Consider the following 14,346-nt stretch of genomic DNA (forward strand, 5'->3'; position numbering starts at 1 on the left):
GGTACAGCCTCTGTATAACTAAGCTTGTAACTTAATGCTTCATTGTTGTACGGCTTAAATTGCATGTACATATACGTGTGCTTGTGTTTGTGTATAGGTGCATACAGAGATATACAAAAATGGAAGGAGAAAACAAACAAAAACAAAAAAAATAAATAGATAACCATAAATCGGTGAACAATGTGTATCGAGTATACGGTTCACCACGTATAACCGTAGGTGTATGAATGAACATACGATAACTGTTGGAGAGAAAATTGTTGAAAGATGAGAAACAATTATTACGAGATGTAGATACAAGATGCATTAGTAAAAACGCAAAATAGCCGGTTGCTGGGTAATACGTGTTTCGTAGCTGTCAACTGGCACAGCTACACGTACACGCTTTCACGCGATGATACTAATATCTCGAAACGATGTGGTTCTTTCCGTTATTATTGTTGCTAATGTTGCTACCATCGAAACCATTGGTTTTGTGTCTAAATACCTGCAATTGGGAGAGAAAAATTAAAATTTTCGCTAAATTATCACCACGCTTAAATAGATTAAGCAAAATCTTACATTACCCGATAATATATACCAACATTTTTATTCTTACCTATCATTTCGATGTTATTGAAACACATTTTAGAAGACAGCTTGTTTTCGTCCTATACCGTTTACAATCGATGACTTCTTCCCTCTTACGCCTACAAATTTTCCGCGAAACTCCCATCGCGGATTTTTTTTACCTCGTGCCCCGAGATATCTGTAGGGTGATCGTTTTTCAACTTTATACACGGGTAAACTTTTCCCCTGGTTGTTTGTGCCTGCTTCGAGCAACGTAGTTACTTAGACTAATAAGGTATCTCGTTTCGTTGTAACCTCTTTCCGTTACACCGTAACAACATTCATACGTGTTATATTATACCTTGATAATCATCCATTGGCGTTTTCGCACTGCTCGAATTGTATTCGTATATTTCTGTAGCTTCCCTTTTGCCTCTCATTCCGTGAAAACCCATACGAGCCCTTTTAAACGAATCGCCTCCTGTATCTTGAAAGTCCATACTCCTTTTTTCGTAACTAACTGGACTGTTTGAATAATCTAAATAATTGTCCAGCGTATCGTTTGTATCCTGCGCTTCCTGAAAAGTTTCCACGTGTATCCAATTTTCCTCCTTTTCTAGTATATTATACGCGTGCGATAAAAGTGGAATACAAATGTTATTGAATCGGAATGTGTTCACGTTTACTCACGTGAAAACTTATAATGCCCCGTTTATCGAATTCGTCTAGCGTGTCGAAAGTCGTTTTTTTACCCCTCATTCCTTGAAATCCCATTGGAGCTCTTTTCTTCCATTCTCTTAAAAATTCGCTCTTATCTAGAAAATTTCGATATCTATCTATCGACGATGATGTTCTTCCGTAATCCGGATAGTCGATCGAGTACATGCGTTTGCCCGCTGAATCGTGAAACCTCGCTGCTGTCCTCCCTTCGATGTCATCGAAGATCTGCACAAGGAAACGGCAACATCTTAAATAATTCATTTTCACTTTTCAAATAATTTTCCAATGTTCCTATTCGTTTACCTGTCCGAGTGATTTTTTGCCTCTCATCCCTTGGAATCCCATTGGTGCACGTTTGTAATATTCATCTTCTGACAAGGCCTTTTTGCCTCTTGTACCTTGAAAACCCATGGGCGCTCTTTTCTCGTAGCCGTTAACAAAATTGCTAACTGGATAATCTTTTTTACCTCTCGTACCTTGAAATCCCATTGGTGCACGTTTATCCATCGAATCCGGAAACACTTCGTTTTCGACATCACCGATTATCGAACTTTTCTTTCCGCGCGTACCCTATACATGAACAATAACGTGGTTTGCATAACGTGGAGCAATCGTTGAAAGATGAAGACAATTTTTTAACGGAAGGGAGTGAAGGTATTTAATGTTACGACAATAGATAAGATAGTTTACTTGAAAACCCATTGGTGCACGTTTTAAAAGATCTTCTGAACTCGATAAGGCAAAACTCCTCGTTCCACGCATTCCTTGAAACAACTCTCCGGTGCCACGTTTATCGAAAAAATTGCCCGAATGTGACTGTTGGGCAAATACAAGCGTGATCGATGCCACCAGTAAAACAATGGAACGAACGATCATCCTGGAACAAAGAACGAACAGATATATTATATACAGGCATACTATTTGTTAATTTGCTCATTTGGTAATCAATCGAATAATCTAAAATTTCTTTTCTTTCGTGCTTCGGTAACGTGGTTGCGTGTTTCTACTTTAACGAGTGTATATAAAAAAAAAGAAACATTCTTGGTCGTTTCATTGTGTACAAGCATCGTTTGAAATATGAGAGTAAGAAGGGATCCATGGGACACTTTGGTACCCCTAAATGCTTGTTATCGGTACAATTCGTTTAACACACGAGAGATAAATCATCTGAGGATCGATTTTAAATTGATCGGTAAAAAAAAATTGGCAGTATACACGTATACATTACATTCGATATAGCTACCTATTGGAGATGATTTTTTTTTTCTTCGAACGAAGGTGAAACAGAAATAGCCACGTTCACTGAACGGTGAGCAGCTTTGCAATTTACAGCTGCGCATCGAGGTTGAAGGGGGACGAACCACGAAGGGTCGAGATCGAGAGGTGCGCAAGATGAAAGTAGTAGTGGTAAGGTTACGAAGGATAGAAGAAAAAAAAAAGAAGGGCAGTGGTGAAAAGTGGAGATAGGGAGGGGGACGTACAAGCAAGAGAACACGTAGATATCAGTACGAAGAATCGTTGCTGTTTTCCTCCTAACCTGGTAATCAATCTTGTGCGTTACATTGCTAATGGTAACGCTATCGCGACGAGAAAGCCAAAGATGACCCTTTACTTTTATCGTTCCACCTCTACTTTTACCGTTGACTCTATCCTCCTTATTTTCATCAATCGCTCCATTCGTTCGTTGATCAGATGATCAGATTCGATGAATGTTCTTTTTTTGTACGTTCGTTCTTAAATGAAACGAGTAAAAGAACAAGAAATAATAAGCACATCGTGCGGTGTCCCATATGGCATTAAGTAAAAGTGACACGTGTTTCTACGGTTAGTAATAATTTCATTTAATAGGAACTTGTTAATTGGACCCATGCACGGTGGTGCATGTCCTGAAATAAAAAGTATATGATAATCGGTCCAATGATCTTTTTAAGGTAACAATAATCGGATTCTCCCTTACGATACGGCAAAGGTTTCATTAGTAGACCCGGTTGTTCGCTCTTTCGTGTTATTTCGTCGAAGAGATACCTATACGTATTGTCCTCGTTGCGATTCCTTTCGGTAACCTAATTTCAGAAAAATCAGGCAATGCAAAATGCATATCTACATATTTCATAAAGGATCGCGTGATCGCGTGTATTCGTATTGAGCTAATTTGTTCGACTTGTACTTCAACTATTTGTATCGAGGACAGAGTTGTTCGAACGCGTGTCTTAAAGATCTCTCGCGGTTGGAACGATACAGTTTTGCTTTAAAAGCGGTATCGGTCGCGAAAGGAAGACAACCGGTGCGAAATGGACGGAGAAAGTCAACGACAATTTAGAAAGGAGCACAATCTTTTACATACGTGCCGCAATAAGTAACTCCGTTAGCCTTCGTTCTTGTGTATGACATGGTTATATTGAAATGTATCGTTGAATCCAGTAAAAAAAACCACACACGGCAAGCATCGTTGCAATTTCAATCGATCGTGTTTCGACGAACTTTTGAAGATCTTCCTTAAAATCGCTAATCCTTTCGAGAGTGTCGTCGATGAAGAAATTTCTAAAGTAATTGTCTGTCATGTTTCATTGCATGATTACGAGGATCAGAGAAGGGTCTCTTTTTTTGTTCGTACGTGCGTGTGTCGGTGATGTGAACGTCAAGAGGAGCACAAATAAACGAGCGTTTCCTCTGCGCTCTTCACAACATTCGAACAATCTTTCTACCAAAGCCGTTGAATTTATTCTCATCGTTGACGAATATAGACGATCGGGTTTATGTTCATTCCGGTTTTCTTTTTTTCTTTACACGTATTATACACTTTTGCTGTCGTCGTGGTGTTCGGATACGAGAAATGCTAACTGTTAAACGCGTGCCGTTAATTACTACCGAGTGGAAAGATATTGTTTACAGTGATTGCCTTTGCGGTTCGTTTGTCGGTTTTAAATCAAAGGGTACGCTTCTGTGAAGAGGAATCAACAAAATAGGAGAAAAAAATGTCAGCGATACGTGAAAGGGGATTCGTTTTTATCGCTGATTTGCAATACGACACGATCTCGTATCACAGTTTCGAGATTGTCCGTTGCGAGAGTTTATTAAGAATCGGAAGGGGAAGAAGGAAAAAAACTATCGATGTCGATTACTAAAGACGGAACCGATTAAAGACGATGATACGAAAGAGAAACATCGATTTAATACACCCCGTCTTTAGTCATGGATATTGATCAAAGCTTACGTTCAAAGTATAAAGAGATCCATTGTAATCACGGAACAAATAAATCGTTTGATTTTCATTCCAGGTACATAAGCGACGCTCGAAGTTAAAGATCGGATGAAAAGCTAGCTTCCTTCGATCTAAGGGAAGGATAAACAGTTTAACGAACGGCCGACGAACAAATTGTATGTTGCAAAAACAATGCGGAGACGTTATATGTACAAACAGAGAGGTAGGGTACGGAGGAAAACGAAGAAAGAACAACAATGAGAGCGGATAGAAGGTAGGAAGAAAGGAAGGAAGGAAGGAAGAGAAGAAGAAAACGACAAGTATCATGTAAACACGTAAGTAGGCGACAAACCACGACAGCTAGGTTAGGTTGCTTTCGCAAAGGCGTAGGCAAAGTAGAAAAAGGAGAAACGTTGCAAATGGTATACCGGCCCAAGTATTGTCTTTGTCCTCGAAACGTCGATACCTCTGCTTGTTCCGAGCATCGTTTGCAATGTGTCCAATGAACGTGGAAAGCAATCAAGGACGATCTTGATTCGTAGAAGAATAGCCGTGTCGTCGATGAAATTTTCCAACAACAACAACAACGATAACAGCCGAGTTTCAAACAAAAAAAAAACTTTAAGAAGCATGGTTTTCCGTTTCCGATCAACGAATAGATACGAATTGTACGACGTGTTTGTATGGGTTACAGGTGACGTAACGGTAAAGACGAGGGAGTTCAGAGAGTAGTCATCGTGGACTGATCGGAATAGAAATCGGCGATCGATTTGCTTCTGTTATCGATGAAACAGTATAAAGTAAGTGTTCCAATGTAGGAGAGAACGAGTGATAAGATTTGTCTCTTTCGAAAATACAGTAGTATATTTTAATCGGTTAATCACGTTTTACCAAGAGTCAATAACCAACGAAAAAATATGTTGTTGCTGCTGCTGCTACTGCTATTACGACGCGACATTGCCCCCCCCCCCCCTCCCACGAAAGTAACCTCTGGGAAGGAAGTAACCGAGCTAATCGAATAAACTAGAGATTGCATACTAAATTGCAAAGTCATTGCATAAGTCGAGACGAGCGCTATTGCTTCGGTGTTTGTTAAATTGTGTTTCTTGTAGTGTTAAACGATCGAATACTCGATTACCTACCTTAACAAACCTTAACGCCCTCTCCTTCGAAGCTCGAACCATTACCAGAGCGATTACTTGTACAAGCTTTACAGTTTAACGTCGTAATTTCTTTCATCACCCGCGTATTATCTTGTATCGTTTATAAATTTAAATCGGTAACAAAAAAAACTTGGCTGTTTAATGCGTATCGGGAGATAAATCAATAAACAGCATGCTTTTACGTACCTACTCGTTACGCATACTCAATTTAGAACCTTTTAAAGAATAACCGCTAGTAGATAACGCATATGCAAAAGTTGTTGCCACGGTTTCATTTAAAAATCGTATCTTGCCTCTGAACCCTTTCTCAATAAAAATGACAATAAGCGTACCGGGTAAAAGATGCTACGATGCATGGATATGCATTCTTATGGATATAAGAATTTTCATCCCATCCATACATTGTTATTCTGACACGCATGCCATTGCACATCCATTTCCTTTTTCTCGTTTGTTTTTCAGTCTCATGGACCGACTGCATGAAATTTTTCATTAATCCGATAGCTATGCAAGTAAGTACTTATGTAGATACATACCTATTCGTTCTTTCGAATAAGATGATAGATACATGTACATACATATACATGAAACGCATACCGATCACGCACGTGCATGCGAGTACGAGAAGCTTGTCCCGTTTGTTCCTTAAAATCGATACTAATCGTATGCTTTTGATCAACCAGAAATGATCTGCAGATGTACCGCATAAACTTGGCAACAACTGCCAAGTGTTGCGTATCGTCGTGAAATGACGATCGATGAAAGCAATTTTAAAGTTTCATATTCCAGATTCGCACGGTCTTGTGTCGTTGCAGTTTTACAGCCTTGAATCGTCGGCCGATATTTATTCGTTCGGTACAGCCCCGAGATTACGGCAGCTATTAATGAACATCGTATAATATGTGTATGCGAACATAGATGAACATGCTATATGTATACTATATGACCGTTGACAAGCATCGCACTTACCATCGGTTCAGCTTGGTTGTGCCATTCCTCGTAATTACTTGGGGTATTAATTATTAATTACAGCTGATTGTCACGCGTTATATCGACTTTGGTATCGATTGCGAGCTTACGTGTATATAGTGTCGCGTTCTGTCGCGTCGCGTTCTGTCGTGTCGCTCAGTTCCCATTTACAGAAATACAGAAAGAAACGAACAGTCTAAAAAGTGACGAAAAAGCTCGATATATTTATTTACCGCCATGCTGTGCTTTCAAAATTTAACGATACTATCATATGTATTATGTAATTAGAAATATCTCGATACGTTCGATAAGTTTATTTGTTGTTTTACGTATGGATATCTATCTATACATCGAGCCATGCGCACACGCACGAACACACGCGATTACTTGTTAAACAGAAAAACAGCCGGCCGATTGTTATATAGACGTAGATGCTTTGACCGGTAAGGATCTTCGTTATCCGACATTCGGATGTCGTATCGCGTGTCGTGCCGCACGGTGCTACAGGATTCTGTGATTTCAAAGCACGATTCTCTATAGCATTGAAAATTAGATTGTTGCTGAACATTGTCGAGAAGAACAAAGATGATCAAAATATCAGATAACATTCGAGATACGAATGCGCATACACGAGTGATTTGTGTTATACAAGTGAGACTTACGAAGAGAAGAAGAGGGCAAAAAAAAATAAACAGCGGACACAAAATATTATCGTATACGCGTGGATATAAGCGCGTTTCACAGTAAGTAGATAAATAGGATATACTGTGATGTTTAGCGTCGCGAGGGAAAGCAAAAGTCCGTATGAAACGAAAGTGAACATTGTCGATGGGTAAAGCGGAAAAGGACAACGGTGAAAATGATCGTATTTATATATTTACCATCAATTTCAGGCAACGCGTGCAATTTATTCGGAAAAATGCGAATGATTCGTGTCTAATTGTTAGGTGGCCACGGTGGCCTTATTAATTGGATCTATTCACTTTCCTTTTCGATCGATATAATTTCGAGAATATAGGTGTGCTGTGCGTGTGTGGATACAACGTCGGTTCTCTAGTTGCCAGTCACCGCGATGGTGGCTACGACGACAAAAGAAGGTACCTCTAAATCTTTCTCTTATCTACTGTAAAAGAACAAGCTGTTGGAACAAATTACGATTTACCGTTGCGAGTTGCGAGTTGAACCCTCGGACCTGTGCGTTTCAATGGCGTTGCATTCGCTATATCGGCGCGTTTTAATCTTTTGCGGTGTTTTCATCGGAACGCTTGCCATATACCTACGCATTTAGCAGATACGCCGCATCTTATAATTGTCACGGTTCTTTTTCTAAAGCTTTTCGTACACGGTAAAATATTACTAGACGGTTGAAATTCTACCGATAATCGTAATTGCCGAAATCATTCTGCTACAGTGAACACGAAGTAATATAGATTAGGAAAAGGATAACGGTGTGGTATTGCAAAGTATTCGTTACGACGCCCGGATGTAAATGAGCGCTACTTTATACCTTCTTTTGTTTCGGTACCCCGCGTCGAAATGTCGCTTGTACACACCGGTAGTTGTACACAATGGATACACGTGTATAGAATACGATTAAAATTCTCAGAGTTAATTTTCATTAGTTTTCGCTTTTACGTTACGATTGATTACGATTGAAATTATAAATGAAAAACTTGATGTTGCGTTTGACATAGCAATCGTAGAATCCACAAATAATTATATAGTAAAGTAAATGTTATTACGATTAAAGACGAACCGATTGTAGCGGAAAATTGCTCGACGAAATTCAATAGCGGTTATTTCTAAGAAAAAAGTGTTTCAATGTGATCTGAAACCTTTTTTTCTTCCTCTCAAGGATAAAAGTTTTAAGAGCTACGAGCTTTTACATGCGTTATGTTTGATTTCATTCGCATAATACAGCGACCGAATGGTGGAACGAGCAAAAAACTCTTTTCGCGCGCAACACTTTCCATCTTGGAAAGATTAAACGAAGTAAAAAATAAATTTGTTTCTTCAGCAGTCAATACAGCAAACCTTAGATGCCGCAGAAACGCGTTTGCGATTACGCGTGTTTATTGTACATCTGTTGTATAGTTTTCGTAATATCGAACTGTATGGTCTGTATTATTGCGAGTGTGCCGCAATTTTAGATTCGCTCGTCCAAGAAATAGCGGATAACTGTCCAATTACAAATGGCTTAGCAATCGGCTAACCCACGATGATAAAACTCCCTCTTTAGCCAGATTACGGATTAAAATCATTAAAACTGTAGCTGCCTAGGGTCTATATAGTTGATCGTCGATTTACCGTGTAAATTTCTAACGAGCTTCCAATCGACTATGAAAATCACCCCTTTAACAATTTCCGTTTAACTTTCATTGCGGTTCTATTAAATGGGAAGTTTATCGAAAGAAGAACAAAAATTGATTTTTTCTACCCAGCAGCAACGACTCTCGATTCGTTTTAATTTTCCCCTTCTTTAATTCGTTTAGAACGTTTCAATGTTTAATGTAATATATTTGTTCGAAACGCTTTCTTTGAAATTCAGCATCAACACTTCAACCCTATGCAAACTTATTAAGTTTATACCACTTCTGTTCAAATCTGGTTTGTTTCAAATTTCGAACGATTGATTACGTAAGTTACTAACCGATTGTATGAATGATTGTTATAACAACCGAAAAGTATGGTAATCAGGAGGGAGAGATTGCGTTAAAAATAAAAGTAAAGTAAGTGTTTCGTGTTTCTCTTATTATTTAATACGAAACTGTAAACAGAACAAGTAGCGTTAAAGTTAATTCCAGCCTAAGAGAATTGTTCGCTAAATTCTCTGATAAAATGTTTTATGGTAATCACAGGAATAAGATGTAAAATAAAAGAGGCTCATAATCAAGTAATGTTAGCTCATTGTTACAACCGATATCTTGCAAACTTCCGTGATTGCACCGTGTTATATGTACATGCAACTCGTATCGTGGAAAAGTTTTAATTAAATCTTGATCTTCCTGGCCGCTAGGTGATTATCTCCCCTGATGTGATTCTGTCTAGGACAAACAGGTCATTTTCCCGGGTCTTTATCTTTTGACCGCAGATACGTATAACGCAATTAGACACTTTGCGCGCATTGACGTTTCTCGTTTCCGCTTTTCGTTAAAGAATCAGTTTTGGAAACGAAAAAAAAAAAAATAAAGGCACGATCGAATCGTGTACTCGTGTATCATTTCTGAATGAAAATGAATGAAAAAAAAAAAGAATCAATGTGAACAGTGTGAAGAAAGGTCGATAGAAAGAAAATGTGAAATCGTTAATGTCACTCTGTGTACATGCTGAGAAAGGTAAACTCCTTTAGATTATGTGCATTAATCAGGTGAGTAAGTATACAAGAGTCGCGTGTTTTTCCTTCATAACGAATGCTGTTGCTGGTTAATAGTAACATTCAAAATGTTAGATAACGCGTGGATATAGGTAGGTACCGGAAAAACGTAGGTGTTGGACGTTTAAAGTAAGACACTTACCGATACGCGGATTCAAAGATAGCCGAACCTGTTTGTAATTAAACTTTTGAAATCTTCGAACGAATACCGAGCAATTGTCCTTGGTTGCGATAGATACATTATTCTTTCTACGCATATGCATACGCAAATCTGTACGCGTTACTGAAATTGTTTTCACGATATATCAGCAGCAAGAGCAAGATTTATGAATAATAGCGAGAGGAGGACGTGAAGAGGTACGCCGACAATGATGCGTGCAATTTTCTAAGAAAATCTTTTTTCAGTTCTTATCTTTTTAAGGAACATGCGTTTTTTCTGGGACGGAGGGAGCCGCGGGGGGGGGGGGGGTGCTGCGTGCGCGCGCGTATAAGGGTCTATAAAAGTATATACATATGTGATAGCTCGCAAAGGTCAAGTGCATATAAAAACTCAGAGTTTGTTATTTAAAAATCGGCAAAGAAAGAGAAATGAAAGGATAATAACAGAAGAGCAGATACGATCCACAAGAACTTGATACTGAGTTTTATTTGGTTAAATAAATGTTGATCGTTGTTATACGACCTATGCCTGTCTACGAGAAAGACTGGGTTGCGGTCCATACAAAAACGGATAAGAGTGCTATGGAAATACTGTGAATTACTCAATGATTGATGAATGACACCCTGTAAAGGAATTGTTGACATTAACGAACGCAGGTAAAAATGTACGTAACCGAGTGCACGTGCATGTAGCTAGGATAATAATAACATTCAACATATTTTAATAACGTGTAACATACGAAACAACTTTTCCATTGGAAGGAAGAAATCTTGAAATAAATCGTGAGAAACGTACAGACAAATGTAACTGTTTACCTTTCGTGAATGAATAGCCAACGTGTTTCCAACAGGTAGTGAATAGTAAGCTGTTCACCGATGATCGGCTCGATCTAAGAATTCGTTGATTTACGGGAGGACAACGGGGGTGATTCAAAGATACCACCTGCTCAACCTGACGGACAACGACGAACTGGATGAACGGACGCCCCGCGTGCTTCACCTTATAAGTACATAGGCCGGCGTAGTGACGTCATGAATCGGTGGGACCAATGAGAGACCGAAGCTTGCACCACCGTTGGGGATAGAATCTAACCCCCTACCCCTTTCAGTCGTAAATATCTTGAAGAAACTTGTAGCTACCTTGAATACATAATATGTATTTGGATGACCACTGATTTCACCTCTGCTCGTTCTTCTGTTCTTTGCTTCCTTCGTCTTTTGTTTTACCTTCGCCACCCACTTTCATCGATATACCGATAGAATATCGACCAGAGATACTTCCGCTAGCTTAAATTATGCGAGAACGAAAAATATTTTTCTCAATTTCTACGTTTCTCGTTATCTCGTTAAACCTTCACTATAATTATTTCTTTACTACAATATAGACGGTATCTACGCTACGGCATTCGTATTTATTTGATTAAATGGTAACACGTTACACGAATACTTACGTTATCGTCTTTGCAATTGAATCGACTTCGATGGAAAACGGTACAAAGTAAGATAAGGTTGCTAGCAACAATGTTATGAAACGATATTGCGCGTAGTTTATATTCCCTCTACATTCTACGCTATTAGCACGGTTAATAACAAGTTGCGACAAGTATGTTCATATACATACGTATATAACGTGTAAATGTATACGTACGTATGTAGGTATATCGAATAACTATAATAAGAGATTGAAAATTGAAAAATTAACCGAATGATTTTTACTTTTCTATCAAAGTCGACCGAGTTCTGTCGACGCTGCTGATCTGTGTGTACGTCGGTGATAAAAGTAAGAAAGGTACTGTATAGATAATAGACATATCCCTGTCTATCTGGAAAGTTACCTATCCCACAATTCAAAATATAAATACGTACAGCTGTATATCATAATGCATACGTATTACCCCATATTTGGATAATGTTCATTTGAACGAAATGAACATATTGTTCGATAGATAAGCAAAATCGTGCAAACAGATAACTTAGTTTTCGACGAAATCGTAGAACAGACGTATCGCATTAATACTTTTTAAAGGCGCGATCGTTTCGTTGCGCTTATCTACCCTATTTTTGACAGTAATAATTATTTATCTATAATAGATCCGAATAGAAAAAATTTCATCCCTGGGAAAATAATTCAACAATATGCTCGTCTGTTTTACCGGAATACTATACAAATCAACAATTCATTGTGTATATGTCAGCGTAAAATCTAATTGTTCGGATGGAGATTACGAAAGAATTGTTCAGGAAGAAAAAAAGAAAAGAAAAGAAAAGAAAAGGGAGGGGGAGAGAAAAGGCAAGGGACGAGAGAAACTTGAAAAACGATAGTATTTCCGTGGAGTTGCTTGAGAACGTTTGCTATAAAGCAGTTTATAAAAGAGGAAACTGGTATTAGTTACACGGTCGATCTACCATGCTTGCGCGCCGTTACTATCTTCCAAGAAGAAAAATACACCCTTGCGAGTACTGCCCGCACATTCCATGATTCTTTCACAGCATAATTTCGAGTCGAACATTTATGTCTACTGTCAGAGTGTCGCATCATCCGTTATTGAAAATATCATTACTTTTTGCATACAAAGATATTAGTTGCACGAAACTGACTAAAACCGTGTACAAATATGAGACTCGTCTTTGGACAACCGTCCCCGTTTAGTACGTATGTTGTCCACGGATACTTTATGCCAACCGTCGTGTATGCTACCTTTTGTGTGTTTCTCCTTTCTTCAACAAAAGAAGGAGTTCATCATTTTAAGGAGTTGTATGATGTAAAAGTATGCGTAAATATGCGTGCAACGGATAATTTTACGCTGTACTAGAGTACGGCTGAAATGAGCATAAGTCAAGCAATATTTCGTCGTCATATTATCGGATTACCTACCAGGCGAGGACTGAACGAGACGGGTGCCGCGATAATCGGTTAACGTTATTTTTAAAGGTACATTGTAGTTGTACATTTTGAGGTTAATCGTTGGAATTGAATCGAGCTGAATCGTGCATAGACGGTACACGTACACATCGGTACAATTGTACCCAGGGTATATAAAGGACGAGGTTCCGATATATATGTATGTACGTATGTGATACACATATATAATGTATAACATAGTTACGCGTGTACGTAAAACTCGCTTCGGGCGACACTCTAAACGAAGGACTGTTCCTCTTCTTATCGAAGAAATTGTGCACTGACTGATCAAGCTTGATGAAGAAGAAAAGCCGCAGGCTGTACCAAACGAGAATCCTTATTTGTTCCGTTCCTCTTGGAAACGCAGCTTATCGCACGAGATCCTGTTATCTTCGGGACGGAAGTAAAGCGATCGGGTCGAATCAAATTTCACTCCACTAGATAACTACTTTCATCTAACTATACACGTGTACAAGAGTGTATTAACTATCACTTAATTGCGTTTAAATGTATGTTTTTATTAACGATCGAGCTGATTTCTTTTAAAATGAGTTTTGTTCGTTAGTATCGTTGATCGAATGAACTTTTACTTTGGTGGCTACCGTCTTTTGTTCACTTCGTTCTAAAGAAGGGCTGGTAAGCATGAGACCACAGCACGTACAACAGTCGTACGTGCATTCATCCGTACGTTTCCAAGCGAAATAAAGTTTACTCTTATTCTTCTATACACGTACGAACAATACATTTTTCCTCCTTGCATGTTATTCGAGTATACTTATCTGCTAATGAAATAATTTCCATCGATCAACTTAGACTCAGAAGACGTTATTAGACTTGGAAAGATTTAAAAAGCAGGTTAAGACGATGTATCAAGTATCAAGCATCGACAAAGTATGTAAAACGAAATGTTAGCCATCCGCAAAATTCGAGATCCGACAAAGAATATTTAAGAACGAAAAGGACTAAGAAACAGTTTATGGAATAATCTCTGTGTCATTCACACAGCGTGTCCATCGAAAATAAAGAACTTTGAAAAATAGTTTATCAGATCGACGTATATATCAGAAAATATAATAATAGTAATATGGAATTATACGAAATAAATAATAGAATGGACGCTTTCTGTTTTTTCCCTTCCATCTGTTCTTAATTTTTCTAATTTTTAAGTATATGCAGTGCTGATCGATCAAAGAGATTCCGTAAATCTTATTGAACACACCTTCCGTACCTTCTCTGTTGTGATAATTGTAGATGCAGATAAAAATAAATAAGTTTTGATAAAAAATAGCAAATATTTACGGTAAAAGTG

The 14,346-nt window shown here is 38.4% G+C and overlaps 1 protein-coding gene across 3 annotated transcripts; it reads right to left on the minus strand.

Moving 5' to 3' along the window:
- Nucleotides 1-354: 354 nt before the first annotated feature.
- On the minus strand, nucleotides 355-13,468 carry Tk (tachykinin). 3 transcript variants are annotated; one of them, XM_076909186.1, is made up of 8 exons: nucleotides 10,952-10,984; nucleotides 1,960-2,146; nucleotides 1,746-1,839; nucleotides 1,573-1,667; nucleotides 1,240-1,494; nucleotides 911-1,127; nucleotides 599-809; nucleotides 355-487 (listed from the first exon to the last, which is right to left on the minus strand). In XM_076909186.1, exons 2-7 carry the CDS (start codon nucleotides 2,143-2,145, stop codon nucleotides 628-630), a joined length of 1,029 nt encoding a protein of 342 aa, XP_076765301.1. In that variant the 5' UTR covers nucleotide 2,146; nucleotides 10,952-10,984; the 3' UTR covers nucleotides 355-487; nucleotides 599-627. The 3 variants fall into 3 exon arrangements, with proteins under 3 accessions (XP_076765301.1, XP_076765300.1, XP_076765299.1); XM_076909185.1 differs by lacking the exon at nucleotides 10,952-10,984 and adding an exon at nucleotides 13,243-13,468 and having other exon boundaries at nucleotides 1,573-1,839; XM_076909184.1 differs by having other exon boundaries at nucleotides 1,573-1,839.
- Between the last annotated feature and the right edge of the window lie 878 nt (nucleotides 13,469-14,346).

This window comes from Xylocopa sonorina, unplaced genomic scaffold (genome assembly GCF_050948175.1).
Source record: "Xylocopa sonorina isolate GNS202 unplaced genomic scaffold, iyXylSono1_principal scaffold0635, whole genome shotgun sequence".
Lineage (NCBI taxonomy): Eukaryota > Metazoa > Arthropoda > Insecta > Hymenoptera > Apidae > Xylocopa > Xylocopa sonorina.